The sequence below is a fragment of the Dendrobates tinctorius genome, unplaced genomic scaffold (genome assembly GCF_039654945.1).
Source record: "Dendrobates tinctorius isolate UK_male_01 unplaced genomic scaffold, ASM3965494v1 ptg000128l, whole genome shotgun sequence".
Classification (NCBI taxonomy): domain Eukaryota; kingdom Metazoa; phylum Chordata; class Amphibia; order Anura; family Dendrobatidae; genus Dendrobates; species Dendrobates tinctorius.
In genome coordinates, this window is record NW_027361796.1 from 1384021 (window position 1) to 1410533 (window position 26513).

Below are 26513 nucleotides of genomic sequence, written 5' to 3' on the forward strand. Positions count from 1 at the left end.
CTCATTGGGGGGGACACAGAACCGTGGGACGTCCCAAAGCAGTCCCTGGGTGGGAAGCAGTGGACGAATATTGTGTTGACAGTTTCCTAGACTTGGGGTACTGCCGCCGGCAGGACCCGTCTACCCAGGCTCGCATCCGCTGAGGACTGGGTATGAACACTGTAGTGTTTTGTAAACGTGTGGAGGCTAGTCCAAGTGGCCGCCTTACACACTTGTTGAGCCGAGGCTTGGTGCCGAATGGCCCAGGAGGCCCCTACCGCACGCGTAGAGTGTGCCGTGATAATGGCCGGAAGAGAATTGTGAAGGCGGTAAGTCTGTTGTATGGCAGACCTGATCCACCTGGCAAGGGTGGCTTTGGAAGCTGGTAGGCCCTTGCGAACGCCTTCCAGAAGGAGGAAAAGTGAATCAGACTTCCGGAAGGGAGCAGTCCTAGACACGTATATACGCAATGCCCTGACAAGGTCAAGCGTATGCAGAGCCTTTTCCACTCTATGAACCGGAACCGGGCAAAGAGAAAGCAGTGAGATTTCCTCATTGAGATGGAAGCTGGACACAACCTTCGGCAGGAAAGATAGGACTGTATGGAGAACCACCTTGTCCTGGTGGAAAAACCAGGAAGGGTCGTCTGCAGGAAAGTGCCGAAAGTTCGGACACTCTGCGTAGCGAAGTGATTGCCAATAGAAAGACCAACTTCTGTGATAGAAGGCGGAGAGGGACCTCCTTAAGGGGTTCAAAAGGAGGTGCCTGCAATTCTGTCAGGACCAAGTTGAGATCCCACGTGTCCAATGGACGTTTCTTGGAGGGAGCCAACCGGGAAACCCCTTGGAGAAAAGTCCTCACTTGCGGCTTGCTAGCAATGCGCCTCTGAAAGAGCACTGAGAGCGCTGACACCTGGCTCTTAAGCGAGCCCAGGGATAGCCTGGCGTCCAGGCCCGATTGAAGGAAGCCAAGAACCTTTGGTAGAGAGTAGGGGAGTGGAGTCTGTCCATGAAATTCGCACCAAGTAAAGAAAATCTTCCAGGTACGGTAGTAAATCCTGGCGGAAGATGGCTTCCGTGCCCTGATCATGGTTGTAATGACATCCGGTGAAAAACCTGCTTGGGTCAGAACCCAGGTCTCAATGGCCATGCCGTCAAATTGAGAGCCACTGAGTTCTGATGGAAGAACGGGCCTTGTGACAGAAGGTCGGGACGGATGGGGAGACGCCAGGGGGCGTCTGCTGTGAGTTGTACGACGTCGGCGTACCATGTACGCCTGGGCCAGTCTTGTGCGATTAGGATGGTTGGAACTCCCTCTTGTTTGATCTTCCTCAGGACTCTGCAGATCAGGGGGAGGGGTGGGAAAATGTACAGAAGCTGGAACTGGGTCCAGTCTTGAACCAGGGCATCTGCACCGAGCGATCTTGGATCGCGCATCCTGGCCATGAAATTGGGGACCTTGGCATTGAGATGGGATGCCATCAGGTCCACGTCCGGGGTCCCCCAGCGATGGCAGATCTGACAAAAAATTTCGGGATGGAGAGACCACTCCCCCGAGTCCATTCCTTGTCTGCTGAGGTAGTCGGCTTCCCAGTTGTCCACACCCGGAATGTGGACCGCAGAGAGTACCGACCTCGCGTCCTCCGCCCAGTGGGAGGATATGTGTCACTTCTTTCATCGCCTGGATGCTGCGGGTCCCGCCTTGATGGTTCACGTATGCCACCGCCGTGGCATTGTCCGACTGTATACTGACATGAGAGGCTGCTAGCAAGTGATGAAAGGCTCTCAATGCTAGGAAGATGGCCCGAATCTCCAGGATGTTGATGGGCATGGTCGCTTCCATTGGTGACCACTTGCCTTGCGCCCTGTGATGTAGATGCACCGCGCCCCAACCCGTCAGGCTTGCGTCGGTGGTCAAAACCTTCCATTGGCCTGGGAGAAAGGATTTTCCCCTTACAAGCGAGGTTGGCTTGAGCCACCAGTGTAGGGACGTTCTGGCTTTTGATGTTAACTGGAACGCCCTGTCGAGGGAGAATGGATTCCTGTCCCAGGACTTGAGGATGGCCAGTTGAAGAGGTCTGAGGTGAAACTGGGCAAATGGTACCGCCTCCATTGCTGCTGCCATCCTGCCGAGGACTCTCATGGCAAACCGGAGAGATCGGGGGGGATTTTGGAGGAGTATGCGAACTCCTAGATGGAGAGCCAGTGTCTTGTCCCTGGGGAGGAGCAACAGACCCCTGGAGGTGTCGAATAGCATCCCCAGGAAGGTCAGAGACTGACTCGGAGTAGTCGATGACTTTTGTAAATTGACTAACCATCCCAGGCAACTCAGAGTGTCGATTATGATTGAGACGTTGATCTCGCAGTCCTTGAAGGTGGGGGCTTTGATGAGAAGGTCGTCCAGGTATGGAACGACTACTATGCGTCTGGAGTGTAGAAAGTCCATGGTGGCCACTGCCATGATTTTGGTAAACGTTCTGGGAGCCGTGGCAAGTCCGAATGGGAGGGCAACGAACTGGTAGTGGTCCTGGTCGATTGCGAACCTGAGAAATCTATGATGGGCGGGAGAAATTGGTATATGCAGGTATGCGTCTTGTATGTCTATGGAGGCGAGATATTCTCCTTTCTCCATGGACGCAATGATTGACCGGAGGGACTCCATGCGAAAATGACGAACCCGAACATACTTGTTGAGTTGTTTTAGGTCTAGTATTGGTCGGACACTGCCTCCCTTCTTGTGAAATACGAACAGATTGGCGTAGAACCCTCGGAAGCGCTCGTCTGCGGGAACCGGTACTATGACTCCTGTTTGAAGGAGGGAGGAAACCGCTTGATGGAAGGCTCGAGCCTTGAGTGGTGGTTTTGGGGTAACGGAGAGGAAGAACCGGTTCGGTGGGCTGGTAGAAAACTCGATCTTGTATCCGGAAGACACTATTTCCTTGACCCACCTGTCTTCTGTAATAGGCAGCCAGACCTGCTGAAAGAGTAGCAGTCGTCCGCCTACGAGTGGGGTGTCTTCCGGAAGCTGAGAGTCATGATGAGGAGAAAGTCTGAGATTTTCCTCCTTTGGACTTTGCCTGGCCTGCTTTTGACTGCCAGGTCCCTGGCCTCTGTGCCACCCTTGTGTTGTCTCTGCGGGGGAGCGGTTACGATTTTGTGCTGGGCGCGAGACGGACCAGCCTGAAGAATTCCGAAAGGATCGTAAACGAGATTGGTTACGTCTTTTAAACGTGCGTTTTGGTTTTGAGGGAGAGAGGTACTCTTACCCCCGGTGGCGTTGGATATCATTGTATCCAGTTTTTCACCGAAAAGACGCCCAGTGAAGTACGGGAGATTTGTGAGGGACTTTTTTGAGGCCGCCTCCGCTTTCCATTCCCTCAGCCAGAGGATACGCCGGATCGTCATGGCGTTTGATGCTATTCCCGCTACACCTCTTGCAGAATCCAAAGCTGCATGGATCATGTAATCTGCTACTACTGCTATTTGAACCGCCTGGTCCGACAGCTGAGGATTTGAAGCTTGGAGGCCCTGTTGCAATTTTTGAGCCCAGGCTAGAATGGCCTTGGCCACCCAGACTGAAGCAAACGTGGGAGCTATAGAAGCTCCTGCCGCTTCAAAGATTGAACGAGCCATGCGTTCTACCTGCCTGTCTGCTGCATCCTTGAGGGTTGAGCTGTCTGGCAGAGTCTGTGCTGCTAGCCTAGAGACTGGGGGGTCCACTTCGGGTGGATCTGTCCATTCCTTAGTGTCCTTCTGTGGGAAGGGGTACTTTGCTTCTAAGTATTTGCGATTGGCAAATTCGAATTTTTTCTCAGGCTGCGAAAAATGCTTAGAAAATATTTTTTGAAATTCCGGGTGATTAGGGAAGACCTTAGGTGGTTTCAGAACAGTCTCGAAGCAAATCTTGTGTTCTGGAGCTTCCGGAGTTGGATCAGAAATGTCCAGCACCCGAAGGATGGAGGAGATTATATCCTCAACTAGCGCTGTATTACTAGGGGGACAAGGTATCAGAGAATTCTCTGTTTCGTTGTCTGAGTTAGAGTCACATATGCCTTCTGAGTCTTGCGCATCGCTAAGGAGCTCCCTAGCGGGTGAACTAGGGTGGAGGTCTTCTGTGGTTGGGGATCTTTGTGGAGATCCGCGTTGTCTGTCTCTGTCAGGGGACGGTGAAGGTGATCTAGAGCCACCGTGTCTCTCCCTGGAGGGGGACAAACGAGTGGTATGTGAGACACGGATGAACGCGACCTGTGGGTCCGTTTTCGTCTGAGACTGTCGGAAGCGGCATGTCCCTGAGACGGCCTGTCCCTTTGCTGGGTAACGTTCATAGCCGAGACATGACCCTGCAGAGCCTGCAGTAGTGTGGAGGTCAGGTTATTCATAGACTGCGACATCTGAGTAGCCTATTCCGGCGTGGTCGCAGATGCAGAAGCGTTGGCAGGGACATCTTGGGGTTCGGACCCAGTGTTTCGGGTACAGTCCCGGCAGTGCGGGTACTTGCTGCCACTGGGGAGAGTGGACTTGCAGGCTGTGCAGAATGCATAAAAACAGTCTTGCCTGGTCCTCTTTCTTGAGCCCGACATAGTGCTTAGAGGCTGGCTAGCAGGGGCCCTACAGGGGTGGCTATGCAGAGGGAAGCGTTATAGGTAATATGAATTCACAGCTGGGTAAGGGAACCCAGCTGTGATCTTACCCCACCGGTGTGCCCCTAGATCCAGCGCCGACAATTGACGGTCCTGTGTCCCCCAGAGACTGCTGTGTTGCTTCAGCTATGTTTTCTGCTGCCGCAAGATGGCCACCAGGATTCTGAGGTGTAGGAAGAAGGGGGCGGAGAGCTGAAAAGGGCACGCTGAGCTATGTAAAAGCGCGCCCTTCCTGCCTCGATCCGCCCCTTCTATGGCACTGCAGAGTGTCATTTTCGTCATCCGGGGGACGGGCCGGGGGCGGGAATAAGGCGGCGACTTTGGCTAGGCTGAAGCCGCGGCCTAAATTTGAGACCTCATGCCCAGAAGGGCTCCAGGACGGCGCGGTTGTCCGGGGGGTGGTCGGATTTAACCCAGACCCCCCTGGAATGAAAGGAAGGCTAGCGGTGGGGTCATGAGCGCGAACGGGGCCCTGTGGAGGGTCCCTTGGGGGGCTATGCAGCTGGTGCTGCCGCAGCGACAAGGGCGCAGGGAGCCCCGTCTCTGACAAGTGCCATGCCTGTCTGCACCTCCCCCGGTCCCAACAGGAGCCCGCAGCTCGGCTGGGGTCCCTGGGTCTGTAAGCGGTTCAATGGTGCCTGATACAGGCCCTACCTGCGGTGTCTCAACCTAATACCCCCAGAGGGGGATTAGGGAGGGTGCTGCTGTCACCGTCAGGGGGCTTCACCCTTTCCTCGACCTCAACCCAGAGCCGACAGAAACTGGGGAAGGAGGGGGATCTCTATTTCGAACCAGTACCAGAGGGACTGGGGAAGGAGCGACATGGGAAACAGCCACCTCGACCTCAACCAGGTACCCCTAATAGGGGACCGAGGAGGGAGCCATGCCGGGAGTCTCGATGGAGACCCGCTTTTCTTCATCTGTAGTCCGTTGGAAAAAAACAAGTAAGAAAAGACGGAGTAAAAATTTTTAGGTGTGCCTCCTTGCGACACTAAGCAAAAACTGGAGAAGGCTGACGCCGTCCAGGGGTGTATACTACAGAGGAGGAGCCAAAGTTAATCTTTTCCAGATTAAGCATAGTGTCGCCTTCTAGTGGAAAGCAGCATAACACCCACGGTTCTGTGTCCCCCAATGAGGCGACAGAGTAAGTAATATTTTTTAGTTCTATAGAAAATGAGATATGAATACTAGCTTGCATCTGGAGATAAAAAAAAAAATGTGTAAAGCACCATGAAATAGGTTAGCGCTATACATAATGTATTTCAATAATGACTTGAAAACAAGTCGTTTCCCTTTAATGCAGTTAAAAAAAATAAAAGGACCTTAACCTTGTGTTTAATGGAATTATTTTCAAGAGCTCATTCACTTTACCCCATAGATTAGATAATGTGTACTTTAGTCCTATTAAATATTTACCTTGTAAAAACGAAATGTGTTTCCATACAGTTCTTCACATAACATGTTCCTCTGTTCTAAAATGGCTTTGTGGTTGTATGCGTACTCTACAATATATGAAGCTTCAGAGTGCCGCAGAAGCTTTCTCACTTGTCCTTTAAAACTTTTTATTATTTCTGCAACCTGGGATTTTGATCTGTTCATAAAAGAAATAAGACCCATTTATTACACTGTAAAGACCCACCACATGTCAATACAAGTTTGCTTAAAGTGGACGTGTCGCCAGATTTAACAACACAAACAATATAAATTACTAAACAGATCTGTTAGTCCTCAAAGGGATGCTGGGTTTACTTAGAAAACTGTGTGAGAACGGCTCTATAATTCTTTATGAAAGTTTAACTTAATCTATGCCCACCTAACATGAATGACAGCTCCACAGTTACCCTCTTTCCTGCTGAGACCTCACACGGCTCAGTACAAGCTGTAGCTGGCAGTCAGGTTGGGTAGGCAGATTGAATGCACTTACATTTACTGATTTTACGGCATTAAATGATTGCCAATTGATAAATATTTGCTTAAGATCGGTCGTTTAAAAACAGGATTTTTGGGTTGCTTACCGTAAAATCTGTTTCTCAGAGCCTTCATTGGGGACACAGAGACCATGAGTGTATGCTGCTGACACTAAGCACAAAAAAAGGTTAGCTCCTCCGCAGTGTACAACCCACCGACCGGCAGGAAATTCCTCAGTTAGTGAGAAAGCAGTAGGAGAAGTAACAGAACAGATTGAAAACAGAACAAACAACTCAACTGTAAACAACCAACAATCATAAGAACAGGAGTTGTAGAACATGGGAGGGTGCTGTGTCCCCCAGTGAAGGCTGTGAGAAACAGATTTTACGGTAAGCAACCCAAAAATCCTGTTTTCTCTTTCGCCTCATTGGGGGACACAGAGACCATGGGACGTCCCAAAGCAGTCCCTGGGGTGGGAAAAACAAACTTCCATCAGGCCAGCAGACTCACTACCGCAGCCTGCAGGATCCTTCTACCTAGGCTGGCGTCCGCCGAAGCGTAGGTGTGGACCTTGTAGAATTTCACAAACGTGTGAACCGATGACCAGGTTGCAGCTTTGCAAAGCTGCAGCGCAGAAGCTCTGTGACGTACCGCCCAGGAGGCACCCACTGCCCAGGTAGAGTGCGCTCTAATTCCCGGAGGGGCCACTCGATGTTTGACCCGGTAGGCCTACAAAATTGCCGATCTGATCCAGCGAGCAATAGTAGCTTTGGAGGCCGGGTGACCTTTCCGCGCCCCATCTGGAATGATGAAGAGAGAATCTGTCTTCCGCAAAGAAGTCGTCCTAGTTAGGTAGACCTTCATCGCCCTGACCAAGTCCAGCTTGTTCAAAGATCGCTCCCGAGGATGAGTTGGACTCGGACAAAAGGACGGGAGAACAATATCCTCATTGAGGTGGAAAGTGGACACCACCTTAGGGAGGAAAGAGGGCGGAGGATGCAGAACTACCTTATCCTGGTGGAGTACCAAGAAAGGCGAGCAGCAAGAAAGAGCTGCCAATTCCGACACGTGCCGGATGGAGGTGATGGCTACCAGAAAGGCTACTTTCCACGAAAGGAGAGAAAGAGAAACATCCCTGAGAGGTTCAAAGGGAGGGCCTTGCAGAACCTCGAGAACCAGATTAAGATCCCATGGATCTACGGGCGCTCGGTACGGAGGAGCCGTGTGAGCCACACCTTGAAGGAAGGTTTTAACCTGAGGATGGGATGCCAACGTCTTCTGAAATAAAATGGACAGCGCCGACACTTGACCCTTTAAAGAGCTGAGGGCAAGACCCGCATCCAGCCCCGCTTGAAGGAACGCCAGGACAGAAGGGAGCGAAAAACACATGGGCGGAATGTCATTGGTCTCGCACCAAATGAAATAGGCTTTCCAAGTACGGTAATAAATTTTGGAAGACGATGGCTTCCTGGCTCGGATCATGGTATGAATAACTCAATAGGAAAATCACGATCGTTTCAAAACCTCGGTCTCAACAGCCACGCCGTTAAATTGAGCGGCCGAGAATTGGGGTGGCAAATCGGACCTTGAGACAGCAGATCTGCTCTGTTTGGAAGCTTCCAGGGGGCGTCCGCGAGAAGGTTGACGATGTCCGCGAACCAAGACCTTCTGGGCCAATTCGGGGCGATGAGGATGACTGGAATTCCTTCCGTCTTGATTTTCTTCAACAGCCTGGGAAGAAGAGGCAGGGGAGGGAACAGGTAGGGGAGCTCGAACTGCGACCAAGGGCCAGAGCGTCGGCGCCCACTGCGAGAGGAACTCGAGCCCTGGATACAAACTGTGGGACTTTCCTGTTGAGGCGAGAAGCTAGCAGATCTACGTCCGGGGTTCCCCAACGACGGCAAAGCTTGAGAAATACCTCCGGATGTAGGGACCACTCTCCCGCCGCGAGACCCTCGCGACTGAGAAAATCGGCGGCCCAGTTGTCCACGCCGGGAATGTGCACCGCGGATATTGCCGGGACTGAAACCTCTGCCCAATGAAGAATCTTGGACACTTCTACCAGGGCTGAGACACTCCGTGTCCCCCCTGGCGGTTGACATATGCCACCGCTGTGGCATTGTCTGTCTGAATCCAGAAAGGCAGGCCCCTGAGAAGTGTCTCCCAGTGAACGAGAGACAGATAAATCGCTCGTATCTCGAGGACGTTGATCGGCAGGGCTGACTCCTGAGTCGACCATCGACTCTGAACAGTGTGATTGCGGAACACTGCTCCCCAGCCGAGGAGGCTGGCATCCGTTGTCACAATCTGCCAGTGAATGGGGAGGAATGATCGTCCCAGGGAGATGAGAGGAGACGTCAGCCACCAAATGAGGGACTGCTTGACCCGGTATGAAAGACGAAATGGACGGTTCAGGGAAAGAACAGACCTATTCCACCGAGACAGGATGGCGTGTTGGAGAGGTGAAATTGGGCAAAGGGAACCGCCTCTGTCACCGCCACCATCTTTCCCAGGACTTTCATTGTTGTCCAGAGAGATGGAAGTCGTATGATCTGCAGCGATCGTACATCCCGCTGTAGGGAACAAATCTTTTCTTGTGGTAGAAAAACCCTCAATTGACGAGTGTCGAACAATAGACCCAGAAACACAAGATGTTGTGTCGGAACAAGGCAGGACTTTTTGTTGATGAGCCACCCGAAATTGGACAGGGTGTCGAGGACGATGGTAAGACTTTGGCAAGCTTGATGAAAGGATGGAGCTTTGATCACAATGTCGTCGAGGTACGGAAAAAGAACGAGACCTCCGATTCTCAACAAGGCCATCAACGCCGCCATGATCTTTGTAAATACTCTGGGTGTGGTGGCGAGACCGAACGGCAGAGCAACAAACTGGTAATGTTCCTGGCGAATCGCGAAACGCAGGAATTTCTGATGGCCGGAGAATATGGGAACATGTAGATAGGCATCTTGAATGTCTACTGAACACATGAATTCCTGCGTCTCCATGGAAGCCATTACCGACCGAAGAGACTCCATTCGGAAATGACGCAGTCGGACTCTCTTGTTGAGTAACTTGAGGTCCAAGATGGGGCGAACTGTACCACCTTTTTTCGGCACCACAAACAGGTTTGAATAAAACCCTGTGAAACGTTCTGATTCGGGAACGGGCACAATCACTCCGGAACTGAGGAGAGAGGCGATGGACGCAAAGAACCCCGGAACTAAGGCAGGGTCTTTTGGAGGTCGGGACTCGAAGAAACGATCCCGGGGACGAGAAACGAACTCTATCTTGTATCCTGAAGATACAACTTCCCTGACCCAAGCGTCCTCTACTGAGGCTAGCCAGATGTCCTTGAAGAAAAGGAGGAGGAGTCAACCTCCCAATTGGGAGGGACCCTCGGGAGTTCATTGATGGTCATGCTGATGTGGACCGTCCAGATGTAGACCTGGAGGGTCTGCCCTGGGAGGAGTGAGATCGCCAGGAGGGAGTGGGTCTGAAGGACACCTTTCTATTCTGGCGTTCTTGCGGTCTTTGTTGGTTAGAGAAGTTCTCTGTTGTATTGAAACGGCGGAAAGCTCGAAAGGGCCGAAACTGACGCCTTAGCGGAGGTCTGTGAGGCTTGGACTGAGGGAGGAGGGAACTCGTGCCTCCAGTGGCGTCCTTAATAATCTGGTCCAGCTGGGATCCAAAGAGACGCGCTCCCTGAAAAGGCAGATTGGTAAGAGACTTTTTAGAAGACAAGTCCGCCTGCCAAGCCTTAAGCCAAATTGTACGTCGGATTGCCACTACGTTGCTTGACGCCTGAACAGCGCACGACGCGGCATCCAAGGAAGCAGATAATCCCCTGCATGGGAAATCTGGTTGGCCAGATCGGCCAATTGCTCCAGTTGGGCCTTATCTAGGATGCCCTTATGGAGATCCTCTGCCCAAGTGGCTATGGCCTTCGCTACCCAAGCTGAAGCGAAGGCTGGGCTTAGCACTGCTGCAGCCGCTTCGAATGTTGACTTTGCTAAAGATTCTATAATTCTATCATTAGAATCCTTTAGTGACGCCACACCTGAATTCGGGAGGACCGTGTTGTTAGACAGTCTGGACACGGGTGCGTCTACCGAAAGGGAAGCAGACCAGTTGTCGGTGACCTCTTTGGCAAACGGGTACAGCACGCCGAGGCGCTTCCCTCTTTGAAAGCGCCTGGTCGGATTTTCTCTTTCCCTGGTAAGGATCTTGCCAAACTCAGAGTGGGAGGCGAAGACCCTGGAAGGTATTTCTGCCCGTCTGAACGAAACCTCCTGTTCTGAGGATTCCGCAGGGGAGTCTGAGATTTCGAAGGTGTGATTAATCGCAGCAATGAGGTTCTTTACCGTAACCTTCATGTCCGCGTCCTGGTCCGAATCCAGCTCTAAGATCTCTTCGGATGACACACCCGATAACGCCTCACCTGACTCGGGAGAGGAGGCACGGGAGGGCGACTGCTGGGAAGAACTATGTGGGGATGTGAGGCAAGGAGAGGATCCCGGCCGGAGATCCTGTCTGGGCCTTTTGCGGCATTTGCTGGCTGGCTCAGATGGAGATTCATGTGACCTGCTGGACCCTGCAGAAGTGTCCAGGGACAACTTATCAAGGACGGCTACCAGGGACTGAGACACCCTGGTGAGGTCTGCCACAGATTGTGAAAGAGACAAGGCCCAACCAGGAATGGGGGGGTTCGCTTTCATGTGGCACAATAGATGGTTCCTGGACGGGGTCATGCTGAATGGGATTGACTGCAGTCCAGGCAAAGGGGAGTAGGCTGACCTGAGGGAAGTTTGCGATTGCAAGAGGCGCATGCGAAGAACTGGACCAGAGAGCCCGTGGGGGCCGGCGGACGGCCACGCTCAGCCTTAGAGTTAGGAATAATGAATGAAGAAAAGAAGGACCCTGAAGAAATGCCGGAAGGTTGGGGGACAGAAAGGCAGAGGAGGGTGTCAGTCTGCTGTTGCAGAACTACTCACGGTCCGGTGACCCCAAAGCGATGTACCAGGCTCATGAAAATTGCAGGGCCCCAGCAGGGGGTAACTGACGTCCGTTTTTCGTCTCCGGCTAACAGGCTGCAAAGATGGCGGCAGCCTGAGGTCAAGGGAAAAAGCGCGGTCCTGGATGGACAAGAAAGGCGGAGCTAGCCGCCTGAACCAAGGGAAACCGCCCCCCCTACCCAGCCACAGGCCAAGAGAGGCGGTGGGAGGGTCTAGGAACGGGCAGGAGCGCAGCCGGCCTATGTAAGTGAACAGGAGGGGGCGTGGCCGCGACGGGCACGAGGGCCCAAAATGAAGCCGGGGACTAAATTTGAGACGGCGGCCGCCTGTCAGCACGGGGTGGCGCGGAAGTCCCGCAATGCTACCGCGGCCACCCACAAAGAAGACGCCGCCTGAACCGGGCTCTAAGATGAAGCCCCCGAGGAATACCGGCGGCGGGGGGAACAAGGCCCGCCCGGGGCTTAGATGAAATGCGGCGACCGTCGGGAGGCGCGGGCAGCGTGTAGAACCTGCGGCGCTGCCCTGGCACCGCTCCATGCTCCATAAAGGTACCTTCTTTATCCAACGCTGTCTGTAATCTTGTGTCCGCGCCTCGTCCGACCGACAGGCTCTGGTGGGCGAGTGGGTGGGAGGCGGGGGGCAAGGACCATCCGTTGCTGGCACGCACCTGTGCTGAGTTTGTGGTCCGCACGGAGAGCTATGAGGATACAGGGTGGCAGTACACGCCGTACTCATAGCCTCTTTGTGGGAGTACAGTTGTGACTTCTCACACTGTATCCCTCCGGAAACCTGAAAAGGAACGACGCACATCGAGGTAGATATGGGTCTAATGAAAGACCCGTGTCCACCTCCTACTGACACTAAGCTAAACTGAGGAATTTCCTGCCGGTCGGTGGGGTGTACACTGCGGAGGAGGAGCTAACTTTTTTTGTGCATAGTGTCAGCCTCCTAGTGGCAGCAGCATACACCCATGGTCTCTGTGTCCCCCAATGAGGTGAAAGAGAAAACTTGTTTACACAGGCTGACCGCGCGTATAGGATGCCATAGTTATAGGCAGCACAGGTCCCGTTTACACAGGATGATGCGCTGCCGAGAATGATGATCTTTTGGGCAAGCCAAAAGATCATTTCACCCAATTATCAAGCGTTTTGTTCCCTTGTTGCATTATCAGACTTCTTATTGTAAAATGAGCTTTCTTACGAACGCTCACTTCACGATAACCTTAAAGGGATTGTCTGGCCTAAAATGAGAAATCAGCAGTCACTCAATGTGACTGCAGGCTCATGAATCCTTTTGGCGCATTACTGCATGCTATGAGGACTCGCTGGTGTCAGTGAAAACGGCGGTCACATGACTTTAAGTATGCAGTATGCATACTCCCAGCCAAACATTCGCTTTAATTGCGTTTTTTCTATTACCATTTTGTTTCTTTTTGGCATGCCGAGTTTTAAATAAACTCTGCATTTAGGGAATACAACACTCCTAAGGTATACGGTGCTCAGTAAGGTTCCTACTCTGTAAATTTTCATGTAGCAACAAATCCGGCACACTTGGGTAGTAAACGTAGAGAGATCTTTAATGGTCTGGTCCAGTATATAATGTATAAGTCCTGTGACATTTCAGTCTGACCTTTATCACACATACTCAGGTGATAAAGGACTACTGGAGTAGGGCTGTAGGAGCAGCACTTGGATGCTCGGAGAGATGAGCATTATCACCTGTGCATGTTTGATGAAGGTTAGTTTGACCGAAACATCAGAGGACTTTTCCACTATATACTGCTTTATCTTTTTGTTGAGCTTTGTTAAAAATGTAATGATAAAGTCGTGGACAAGTAACATGCATTTTTACTGTGTTTCGGCTGAGGAAACACAATAACAATGCACATGCAGTTTTTTTTATCTGCAGACTTTCCACATCTGATGAAAGTCCATGGGGATTACCTACACATAAAACACATTTACCGCAAGAGAAATTAACATGTTGCAGATTTCAAAATCACACTGCAGGTCAGTTTATAAAGCGTAGAAAAAGAAGGCACAGTGGGCATGAGATTTATATCAATCCCATACACTTTGCTGCAACTGTGCACAAAAACATGCAATGGAAGTAAAGCTCCAAAAACCATGAGAGCTTAACCATAGACTCATGAGCAGTGATGAGCAAACGTGCTCGGATAATGTGTTATTCGGGCATGCTTGGGTGTTAGGTGGTCTTAAAGGGAATCTGTCACCCCTTTTTTGAGATATCATATAATGATATAATTCAATTGTGTGTCACATAAGGATTCTCTTAGTACTTTTGCTTCCCCCTGACCCCGCACCTTTCATGCATAAATACCTTGTTTATATCAGTTCAGATGTATGTAAACTGCCGCTGTCCGGTCCGCTGGGCGGGGCTTATTCAACTGCTCCCCCCCTCCCTGTCTTGCTCTATGCATTTCTTCTTGTGTAGAGCAAGACAGGGAGGGGGGGAGCAGTTGAATAAGCCCCGCCCATCGGACCGTACAGCGGCAGTTTACATACATCTGAACCGATATAAAAAAAGGTATTTATGCATGAAAGGTGCGGGCTCAGGGGGAAGCAAAAGTACTAAGAGAATCCTTATGTGACACAGAATTGAATGATATCATTATATGATATCTCAAAAAAAGGGGTGACAGATTCCCTTTAACAGCCACAAAACATGCAGCTGCACAGACTCGAACATACTATACGAGCACGCCCAAGATACTCTGATAATATCCGAGCACGTTCGCTCATCACTACTCATGAGCAGTGAAGGCACAAAGGTAAAATGTCCAATCACTTGTGACCATATTACGGTTCACTTCTTTTAAGCTAATAACGTAAGGCCCCTGCACTTAGCCTCATACTTATCGCCACCTTCTGCTGTTCTCGGCACCACTCTGGTCAGTCTCAAGAATTTTGTGATCTGCCCGATCGCTCCAGTGTTTGCTGGAGCGAGCATGAGGTCACTTTTCAATGAAAGTCTATGAAAGACTCATTCTGATTCTCACAGACTTACATTGAGAACTTGTGACAATATCCTCTGATGTCCGGTCACTCAAAAGTTGGGGTCACAAGTTGGCATTGCAGGACAGGAGCAGCGCCGGAAAAAGCTGAAGATGGCGGGTGATAGTATAATGTTAGGGATCTTAAGTTATTAGCACCACTTCAACGCTGCAATAAAAAAAAAAGCTGGAGTGAGGCTTTAAATTGATATTTAGACCAGGAAAGGTGTCCTTCTCACAATCAATACACAGGTGCAGGAAAGATAGATGGACATAATATAACTTACCCATACATCAGGAACTTCCTCACAATATTTCGGGCATATTTAGATTTGCTTAAGTCCACTATGTGTTCTGTTGAAAACATGAGATTTATGAAAATTATAGATGCATTAGGTAATGTCCTGGGTTTACCTAAACATGGTTTATTACTCCTTCATACATCAATCATTTTAAAAAGACCAAAATATCAGTTATTTCCAGTACAATTCCCCAAATGGGTCAGCATATAGAACCTAAATGGGCAGCCGCTGTGATCTAGCCGCAAAAAATTAGAGACGACCCACATAAAAATTTGGAAAAGCGGACAATAGGTAATACGTTTGGGGTTGCTGTGTGCTCAAGCCATCGGCATTAACTCTTGCAGAGTGAAGCATTGGAAGGCATAAGTTCCGCAAACCTTTCTGGTGACCTTAAAAAGCTTTTCCAAATTGAAAAAAAAAAAAAAAAAAAATATCTCCCCGGATGAAGTTTATTTAAAATAAACAAACTGTACATTACTCATCACCGAGTGTCTGCCACTGCTTGCGGCGGTAACTTCACATTGACAGCGCTGCAGCCAGTTAGTGAGCTCAGTGGCTTGTGTTCTCAACTCCGGCAGCTCCGCTGAGCTCACTGACTGGCTGCATAGCTGTGTCCTCAACTCCGGCAGCTCCGCTGAGCTCACTGACTGGCTGCATAGCTTGTGTCCTCAACTCCGGCAGCTCCGCTAAGCTCACGGACTGGCTGCATAGCTGTGTCCTCAACTCTGGCAGCTCCGCTGAGCTCACGGACTGGCTGCATAGCTGTGTCCTCAACTCTGGCAGCTCCGCTGAGCTCACTGACTGGCTGCAGAGCTGTGTCCTCAACTCCGGCAGCTCTGCTGAGCTCACTGACTGGCTGCATAGCTTGTGTCCTCAACTCCGGCAGCTCCGCTGAGCTCACTGACTGGCTGCATAGCTGTGTCCTCAACTCCGGCAGCTCCGCTGAGCTCACTGACTGGCTGCATAGCTGTGTCCTCAACTCCGGCAGCTCCGCTGAGCTCACTGACTAGCTGCATAGCTTGTGTCTTCAACTCCAGCAGCTCCGCAGAGCTCACTGACTGGCTGCAGAGCTGTATCCTCAACTCCGGCAGCTCCGCTGAGCTCACTGACTGGCTGCAGAGCTGTGTCCTCAACTCCGGCAGCTCCGCTGAGCTCACTGACTGGCTGCATAGCTTGTGTCCTCAACTCCGGCAGCTCCGCTGAGCTCACTGACTGGCTGCATAGCTGTGTCCTCAACTCCGGCAGCTCCACTGAGCTCACTGACTAGCTGCATAGCTGTGTCCTCAACTCCGGCAGCTCCGCTGAGCTCACGGACTGGCTGCATAGCTGTGTCCTCAACTCTGGCAGCTCCGCTGAGCTCACGGACTGGCTGCATAGCTGTGTCCTCAACTCTGGCAGCTCCGCTGAGCTCACTGACTGGCTGCAGAGCTGTGTCCTCAACTCCGGCAGCTCCGCTGAGCTCACTGACTGGCTGCATAGCTTGTGTCCTCAACTCCGGCAGCTCCGCTGAGCTCACTGACTGGCTGCATAGCTTGTGTCCTCAACTCCGGCAGCTCCGCTGAGCTCACTGACTGGCTGCATAGCTGTGTCCTCAACTCCGGCAGCTCCGCTGAGCTCACTGACTGGCTGCATAGCTGTGTCCTCAACTCCGGCAGCTCCGCTGAGCTCACTGACTAGCTGCATAGCTTGTGTCTTCAACTCCAGCAGCTCCGCAGAGCTCACTGACTGGCTGCAGAGCTGTATCCTCAACTCCGGCAGCTCCGCTGAGCTCACTGACTGGCTGCAGAGCTGTGTCCTCAACTCCGGCAGCTCCGCTGAGCTCACTGACTGGCTGCATAGCTTGTGTCCTCAACTCCGGCAGCTCCGCTGAGCTCACTGACTGGCTGCATAGCTGTGTCCTCAACTCCGGCAGCTCCACTGAGCTCACTGACTAGCTGCATAGCTGTGTCCTCAACTCCGGCAGCTCCGCTGAGCTCACTGACTGGCTGCATAGCTGTGTCCTCAACTACGGCAGCTCCGCTGAGCTCACTGACTAGCTGCATAGCTTGTGTCTTCAACTCCAGCAGCTCCGCAGAGCTCACTGACTGGCTGCAGAGCTGTGTCCTCAACTCCGGCAGCTCCGCTGAGCTCACTGACTGGCTGCAGAGCTGTATCCTCAACTCTGGCAGCTCTGATTCAGTGCCTGATGAGAGTAACAGCTTGTTTTTATAAAACAAGCAGCAGTGAATGCGTGAGAGTTCTCCGAACTAGGAAAACCCCTTTAATGACCATAGTGTTAATGGTTTATCTACTCTGGACCCGCATTTGTCTACACATCGCATCTACTAAGAGACTTGGCAATGAAATAACACGAGGCACCAGACTGGATGGCTGGCATGCACAGTATGACGTACATGATAAAACAAAACAATACCTTTAAGTTCTTCAAAAATTGCTTTCCTTTGCTTCTCATTAGCATGTTTTATATAACACTGGATCACCCTGGTGGTATCATGGGCAAAGGCAATCTGGGGGACAATTACAAGTAAAAGAGATGAGCCTGTCATGATATAGATGACAAGTAACATTTTATGGGAAAAAAAGGTTTCCAAAGAATAAAATTACTTAAAGCATCACTCCAAGCGATGTTTTTTTTTTCAGCGCTGAAGTGGCACTTTAAATTTAAGCCCCCTGCCCTTGGATACAGTCACCCTCCGGCATCTACACCGCTTTTCGGCACCCGTGGCGCCAACTTGCGACAGTAACTTCTGACTGGCTGGAACTCAGAACTTAAATCACAAGCTCTCAATACAGGTCTATGAGCGCCAGAACGGGGCTCTTATAGTTTTGTATTGAAAAGTGACCTCCGCACAGCTCAATGAACCACTGGAGCTGCCGGCAGGTCACTTTTTGCCAGAAAACGCCGGATGGTGAATATCAGATAGGGCACCTACATTTAAAGAACTGCCCCAGAGGTGCAATTAAAAAAAAAACAAAAAAAAAAAAACACACTGGAGTGGTGCTTTAAAGAATTCAATTACAGACAAAATGTGAAAGCTTTCTCGCTTTGGCTCCAACGTCTCTATGGAGAAGAGTGAACTTATCCTTCTATAAAATATATAACTCTAGCTTGGAGATGGTTTACTATATAAAGGCTTAGTGACCTTCTGTAGAGGAGGGAGATTTATAGCAACATCTCTACCTTGTGCCTTCCAGACTCATCTGTATGTTATGCAGTCTGCCATCTGCTGGCAAGCGGTGAACATGACATGTCAGCAGTAGATGGCAAACTGCATTACAACCATCATAAATTACAATAGAAGGCCTTATAAGGGAGAAAAACTACTATAGATAGGATTTTATTGTATAGCTTTTTGGAACATACAGAGGACACAGGTGACTTCTGTGCAGCTGCTTGTGAAACTCTGGTGAATAGCAAGGGGAGAGGAAACCTTAAAGGGAACCTGTCACGTACGTGCAATCTGCAGACCGCTGGGTAGAGAAGCTGAGCAGAATGATACATTTATGAAAAAACAAAAACTTTTTGATATATTGAATCCTTGGCGTTGCATGCATGCAATGGGCACTTACTCAGTGACTGACCGCTACGTCTGCATGCAGCGTCATTCAGGGGAACACTGACCATCAATGACTAAAATGCAAGGTTTACTGAAACTGTTCCCACAAATATTACTATCACCCTAATCAGCCCCTCTTGCTCTATAACATTCTTCCTGAAGATCAGGTACTATTTTCAACACGGCAGGTTCCCTTTAATAATAATAATAGGTGCCAATAATGTGAACATTTTAAATAACGGGTGTACATACTTTTGAGGTCCAATATTAATTACAGGATGTCAAGGGTATAAATAAATGGCCTTTTTTGCTATATACACCACAATAACCATCTCTCCAGAGACACTAAAGGCAAATGTACCTGTACTGTATATCGATCTGTTATGTAATCTCATTAAACTGACTTATGTTCCTTACAGTCAGAGCGCGCCTATTGATTCTTTCCTAAGTAAAAGCAATTATACCCCGAGCATGGAGCGTGTCATAATCATACTATGCGGTCTGACCCAGGAAGAAGGATCATCTGAGCAGCTTCACTTACACTTTTCACGTTCCCTTGAAGCAGCTTCTCCAGTTCCTCCATTAATTTGCTTCTCTTTGCAGCATCACAGTTTTTTCTAGGCACAAAATAAAAAACAAATAAAACTGTACCAAAAAAAAAAAAAAAGACATACATGCACCAAGTAGGGACAGTATGTAAAACAATCTCACAAGATTATGATACCGCGCACAAAGGAACGATGCTGCCACTAGTGCCATCCCTTTGCTTGAGGTGCCAATACAGGTCCTGTATATTTAAGGGTTACCAGAAAGCCAATGGAACACTTTCTTGGCACAAATGCCCATAAAACCATGATGACTAAAACAAATCTGCATGAGAGTAAGCCAGAAAAGTCAGAATAAGGGCAGATAAGACCCTCAGTGAAGGAGGACAGTGGCAGGCAAGATGACCAGAAGCATAGCTAGAAGAACAGAGGCCCCAAGAGTGCCCCCACATCGAGTAGTGCAGCACAGCAGGCAGGACACATTCTGTATTCTTTGAATTATAGGATGCACCCTACTGTAAAATGTACACCAGGTAGACATCTGAAAGGAGGAAACACTCCTCCCAAGAACACTTTCCAGTCGAAAAAGCCATATGAAGGCTTGTTTTTCTGTGGGACAAGTTGTAGTTTTGAAGGACACCATTCATTTTATACTAAATGAACAGCAAAAAAACAATTCAAAGTGGGGTGAATGGTGGGGAAAAACAAACAATCACAATTCCATCATTTTTTAATTTCACAGTTCACATTGTACAGTAAAAATGACCCGGTAATAGGATTCTCCAGGTCCGTCTGATTACAGCCAAGCTTGCCCAGGCAAACCCGCTTCTTTCAGAGACCGCCGGCAGTTTCCTGGAGCAGCTTTGCTGACGATTTCACTGTCGTTCTTGTACCAGCTCCACTTTTGTGCATAGCCTTACAAGGTTTTCTTTTGCATTTTAGCAGTTAAATTAAATAAGAACCTTAAAAAAAACTAGTGTGTGTCATTTTCCGAGACCAGTAACCGTTTTTCTGCTGATGGAGTGGTGTGAGGGCTTGCTTTCTTGCACGCTGAGCTTTATTGACACCATGTAGGAGTATATAGGACGTTATGATTGCTTTTTATTGTAATTTTTATAGATGTGTGGAGACAAAAGAACAGCAATTATAGTAATTAGATTTTTTTCACTTCGACATTTAAAGTACAGTTTAAATACTTTTTTGTTTCAAAAGATCTGACTTTTTTGGACTCTACAACGCAAAATGTTTCCTTTTTCATTACTTTTCTATATCTTTGAATGGAGGAAAAAGGGGTCGACTTAATATATATGTATACACACAGAAACAAAATCTTTCCTTATTAATTTTTATTTATTTAATTTTTTATGTTAGTGGACTTGAACTTGAAAAGGTTTGATCACTTACACTATATACTGTAGTAAAAGTATATAGTAAAATTGTGGTCCTCCTATGAACCCCACCGCTAGACTTCAAATGAGGACTAAGACGTTTCACCAATTTATATCTTGGGTGGTGGGAAGACAGGATTGTCTTCTCTGATTACATAGAACAACAAATCTCATCCATCCTCTTGTGGGAAAGGTATATTGTCATGTTCATCCTGAATGGTCTGGTACCGAAAAGCAGTTCAGGGAACTGGTGGAGCATCTCATTCAGAACCATAATGGTCTTTATTTTACTAGCGAAAAAGAAAGTGATATCAAGGAAATTGAGCCTTTCATCAACAATTTTCTTGGTCAGTTAGTCAACCTTGTATCATAAACCCACGGCCACAAACATCTTCTTAGGCTGGGTTCACACATAGCTTTTTTTTTGCGTTTTCGCGGCGATTTTAAACGCGCGATTTTTGCCATGAAAACGCAAAAATACAGCATCCCATGCAATCCTATGGGATTCCGCAATGCTGTGCTAATGCTGCGGATTTTCCCACGGCGGAATCGCACTGCACTAAAATGCGCCGCATGCTCGTTAATTTTGCGGAATTGCAGCAATTCCGCCCACATAGGAATGCATTGTTCTGCTTACTTTCCGCATGTGGCTGAGCCCACCATGCGAAAAGTAAGCAGAACACTTGCGGATGGTACCCACGGACCGGAGGAGAAGAGACTGTCCTCCGGGCTGTGGGTACCATATCCCTGTAAACAATAGAATTAAAATAAAAAATGGTGTTATTCTCACCTTCTGAAGTCACGCGCAGCCTTCCCGCCTCTGTCCACGCTCCTGGCATCTTCCGGTCCCAGTAATCCTTTGCAAGAATGACCGCGATGACGTCGCGGTCCCGTGGGAGCGCGATGTCTCGCGGTCGTTCGCGATGACGTCGCGGGAGCGCAACATCTCACGGTCATTCGCGCAAATGATTACTGGGGCCGGGAGCGTGGAGAGAGGCGGGAAGGCCGCGTGGGATGCCGGAAGGTGAAAATTATCGTGGGACAGCCATCATCCTGAGACACTTAGAGGGATCTCAAAAGAGCAATACTTGAGATTGAGAAGAAACTGCTTGAATATTGGTGACTATACAGCCAAGTCTAAAGATCTTCAGGGACATTTTCTTTATAAGGGATGTCCCAAAAGAGTATTGATGAGGCTCATAGACATTCTCTATTACAGAATCGTGAATCCCTACTGGTTCCTAAGACTAATAAGGAGAGCAACAATATGATTCAGGTCATTTGTATGTTTCACAACTGCAACAACAAGGTTCGCTCTATTCTTGGGGACTTGTGGGGAATTCTGAAGGCCGATCGTGATCTCCACAATTTGTCACCAGATAGAACTATAGTAATTTGCAGAAAGGGGAGGCGGGGGGCTAAAGGACTGTCATGTCCACAGCCATTTTGTTGAACATAAACCCGTAGGTAACTGGCTCGATTCTAAAACTTTAGGTAAATGTGACGGTTGCAAGGCATGTGGCTATGTCAAGAAAATTAAGTCCTTCACTAATGCCACAATTGTAAATTTGGCAGCTGCAAGACCAGAGGAGTGGTCTATATGGCTCTATGTGAATGTCCCTTGAACTATACAGGGAAGACCAAAAGGAAATTCTGAAGCCGTACTCTGGATCATGTTAGCTATATTAGAAGGAAGGAAGACTCTACCTTGTCCAGACACATACTAGAGGCACAATCGGCAAATCCGTTCAACATACAGTTTCAGGTGATCGAGGTTGTGCGGATCCCATCTCGTGGGGGAAATGTGGACAAATTACTCCTCCAGAAAGAGTGCAGGTGGACACATTACGGTCTTGTCATCTTCTTGGCATGAACATATTGTCTTTTACATCTTTTATTGATTAATAACCTTTGCTTGTTTATCCCTAAATTTTCTTTCGGTGAGTAATGTACTGTACTTGTTTCCTTCTGTTTTATTATTTTTCTCTGCATCCAGTTGCATTATCAGTCTGCCATTTAGATTCCTAGAAGACATTTAACTATATGGATTTCTGGGTCATTTGTGGTCCTTAGTGTGATATATTTTATTGATTTTTGATGCTCACAATTGAGATGAAAATACGACTATACTATATAACCTATTATTAACACTAGTCACACATACTGACTGACGATATAGCAAGATAGTACTGTTCATATTCTAGGTACTGGGAGAGAAATTTTAATTAGTGACGCTTTGTCTAAATATTCTATTTTAAAACTAAATATTAAAAGTTATGTTTTAAAATTTTCTACATACGGTACTACTCCAATTGGATTATACAGCGAAAACTGTGGTCCGCCTGTGAAACCCAACCTTGTAGCTAGACGTACCTGAGGACTAAGATGGCTGCCACAAGGAACTTCAGCAGCTACCATTGGAACCCATGGGCTCTTCGCAATCGCATCAATTAAATGTCACAGTCAGTGAATAACTGCAGCTACATAGTTAACAGCAGCCATCTGTTATGTAACACAATCTCCTGAGCCTACTGAGCCCTACTACAACTAGGACAAACCCTTACTGATCAAAAAGTTTGGCCCTAATAAAATAATAAAGCTTATACTCACCTCCTGTGCTGAAGCCATTCCCACGATGTTGGCAGGATGTCTCCCCGGGGCTCTCGTGCGGTGTTGTGACAAGTGACCCCGACACCCAGTCAGCACTGGCGTCACTGTCTTCACCTTTGGACAAACTGAACATGAGGAGGAAGTATGGGCTGCAGCTGATCTCAGACTCCTCTTCATGTTCATTTTGTCTGACGGCAGGGACAGTGACGCCAGCGCTGACTGAGAGTCACAACACCGCACGAGGGCCCCAGGGAGAGCGAGTGCCGACACCGCGGGAACAGAGCCGGCACGAAAGGTGAGTATAGGATTTAATAGTGGCAAAGCGAGAGGTATGAGAAGAAGAACTTCTTTAAAGACTTATGATATACACTTTCGTCAGGTCACTAAGTGTTAAAACTTCCCTGGTGCTATAATAAGTGGAAGGGTCAAAAACACCAATTTTAATACTCTAGGAATAGAGAGGTAAATTGCTAAAAGGGAAGTTCATACTTGGGACAAAAGTCTGCAGTCACTATTTGACTACAGACTGCCGTATCGTGAGTATGCAGTTACCAAATTTTTCATTTTCAAAAGGATAAAGAGAGAAAACAAACCCTCAAATTAGTTGAACAATTTCTCCAGAGTACGTCGCTAACCCATCAGAAACTACTTTTTGAACACATTGGAATTTTCACCACTTGAATGTTGTTTTAGCTCCAGATTATTCATTGTTACAAGGGTGTAAGACATGAAAATGGATGTCACAATTAGGCGATGGGCGAGAGCGGGAGCCCCTTGACATCACGCAATTCTCTAAATGCAGTGACTGCTATTGACTGAAGCATTTAGATTGTTAAACAGCCCTGCACAGTACAGACACTGGTACCAGTACGCCCACTTGCAGGAGCATCCTCTTGAAGGAGTGCGATTACGTCTTATGTCGAAGGGTTTTAAGTCATTGTTGTCTTTGACTCTTTTCTACTGTGTACATCCTAATAAAGGTATGTTATAACTTAGAACTTATTACTATAGGATAGCGAAGTAGTATTACCTTCTGATATTTTCCCAAATGTGCTTGGACTTTGACATGATGTCGTAATTACTTTTTTCGTTAACCTGTCTGGTCTGTTTTAACTCCTTTTTCTTCTTTTTGAAGTCACCCCACTTGGGTTTTTTAGCTTCTGAACCTGTGACAAGAGAAAGCAATATCTTGAAACATGCAGTCTGGACCACCAAACCACCAGTCAATACTGAAACTGCTGTCCAGCGTGTCTGCAGAATCACGTAGTAAGCTGACCACATTTTAGACTAAACATCTCCAGTCATCTCAAACTAAACCTGTGCAGAAACATCCTTTCAGGCTACTGACACTTCTATTGTCCTCACTTATTCATAGGCATCAGAGGGCAAGAGCGTGGGCTGTTGACCTCAGCGGGGCAGGCATAATTCCAGTACTGCTACGCAAGCAGTTGGTTGTGCCATCCTATACTGAGGGAGAAGCATACAGCTTGGTATTTATTTTTTAATAACGTGGCCTTATGATAGATGGATATATGAAGATCTTGGCACTCAAGTATAATGTGATAAATCATTTTAATTGTAATCCACAGTAAAATATGACATTTTAGTCTATTATAGACCTTCTTCAGACAAACAGATTGCTCATAGAGTATGTGACACAAAAAGATGCTGAGAACTTGTATGAAGTGCAGCGCGAGGTGATAGTGGAACCCCACTGCAGGTATGACACCCTATACAAGTCAACTAACTAGCTCTATGGGCAATCTGTTTGTCTGAAGGTCTACAATAGAATGAGACATCATATTTTACTGTGGATTGCAATTAAAATTAGTATCACAATATACCTGAGAGCTTCATATATTCGATTCTGGATTGGGCCCCTACTTGCGCACCTTCATTCAGGAGTGCCTTGTTCTACTATACTTATGATAGATGGAGGCAACAGCCTTCATCGTGACTATGGCCAATGTCCAACATATGCTTTTATGAATTATGTCCATCAGTAGGCACAAAAGCAAGTACATCACCTGATGTGGGGCCCATACACATTAGATGGCCTGTGGATTCAGATTTCTTATGTGTATGGGATCCTTTAGGCCAAGCACACATGTTGTAGCTTTTTCAGTGTGTCACAAGCAAAATTTGCTGCAGATACTCAAAGGGTGCAGTCCATGACAAATCCTCTTCTCGTCTGCAATGCCATGGATTTTTTGGGAGATAGAGGGCTTACATTTTCTCTAAAATAACAAGCTAGTTTTAAAGAACGTACCATTTTGTTCCTCCATTCCTTGTCGCTTTCTCTTCTTTGTGAAGCCATCAGCCTGTTTTCTGTTTTTCGTTGCAAACTGTTTCACACCAGCTTTCCCTCCTGCATGGTCAGGCTTCTTCTTTCCCTTTTCAAACTTCATGGGTTTACGGTTCCCCCTCGGGCTCTGTTCTGTGTTTTTTCCATGTTTTTGGGAGCCAAGTACTAATTAGAGAAAGCAAACAGTTAAATCACAAAAAAAAGTGTAAATAATAATCATAATAATGCTATTTATGACAATGACAATTGTGTAGGTCATAAATAGGTCAAGGCATGCACCTAGGCTGGGTGGGAGAGTTATATTAAAATGGCTATACGAGTTCATGGAGATATCGGAGGGTCGTTATCCCTTTATACCTAGAAAATATAAGCTAGTAAGAAAACCAGTGTTATGGTAGATAAATTCCTGCAAACAGGATACCATTGGTGAGTCTACGAGAACAGTTTCCACTATGTCTCATCACAGATCAGGCAAAGGAGGGAATAGTAGATCTACAGAGAACACCCTTCATTCATGAGGCCTAAGAGGAGACCCATTTAGGAATCCGGTGCAAAAACTCCTATTGGAATTGATCTATAAAACCCGGACTGTTTTATTGTCTTAAGAGTGTTTAGGCTAGAAGCCGTACTGCACCATTTGCCACCTTTTCTGGGTAGGAACTGGAGATCAACCACTAAGGCCTCTTTCACACTTCAGTTTTTTGCATCAGTTATAATCCGCCAAAAAGGCGGACAAGCGGATCCGTTCTCAACTGATGTGAACGGATGGCACAGGATCCGTTTTCAGACGGATCCTGAAAATGAAGAAATTTAAAGGAATCGCTGGCCGGGAAGGGAGAGAGGGAGAGAGGGAGAGAGGGAGAGAGGGAGAGAGGGAGAGAGGGAGAGAGGGAGAGAATTTTTTTTTTTTTTGTCCGGCACCCAGAAAGAAATTCGGGTTAAATCAGTGTTTGCAGGATCCGCCAGAGAAAAAAACGTTACAAGCTCCGTTTTGAAATTTTTGAGGATGGTGACGGACAGCAACTTTTGGCGGATCCTCACAAAAAACGGATGCAACGGACGGCAATCCGTCACAATCCGCCATTAATGCAAGTCAATGGGAAAAAAACGGATCCTCAAAAAAAATTTGAGGATCCGTTTTTTTTCAAAACCTGGCGGATTGTGACTGATTGTAAAAAACGGAAGTGTGAAAGAGGCCTAAGGCAAAAAGTAAATGGAGACATCTGAGAGAACATCCAAACCGTACATGGCTTTG

At 48.0% G+C, this 26513-nt stretch overlaps 1 protein-coding gene across 3 annotated transcripts in view; it reads right to left on the reverse strand.

Moving 5' to 3' along the window:
- Window positions 1-26513, reverse strand: part of PUM3 (pumilio RNA binding family member 3) — a 151888-nt gene that overhangs the window by 104880 nt on the left and 20495 nt on the right. For all 3 annotated transcript variants that reach the window (XM_073542610.1, XM_073542609.1, XM_073542611.1), the window contains exons 3-8: window positions 25223-25423; window positions 23984-24119; window positions 18952-19027; window positions 17267-17360; window positions 14839-14905; window positions 6035-6209 (exon numbers count right to left, since the gene is read on the reverse strand). In XM_073542610.1, the coding sequence (XP_073398711.1) occupies window positions 6035-6209; window positions 14839-14905; window positions 17267-17360; window positions 18952-19027; window positions 23984-24119; window positions 25223-25423 (749 nt within the window). The remainder of the gene's footprint in view (window positions 1-6034; window positions 6210-14838; window positions 14906-17266; window positions 17361-18951; window positions 19028-23983; window positions 24120-25222; window positions 25424-26513) is intronic.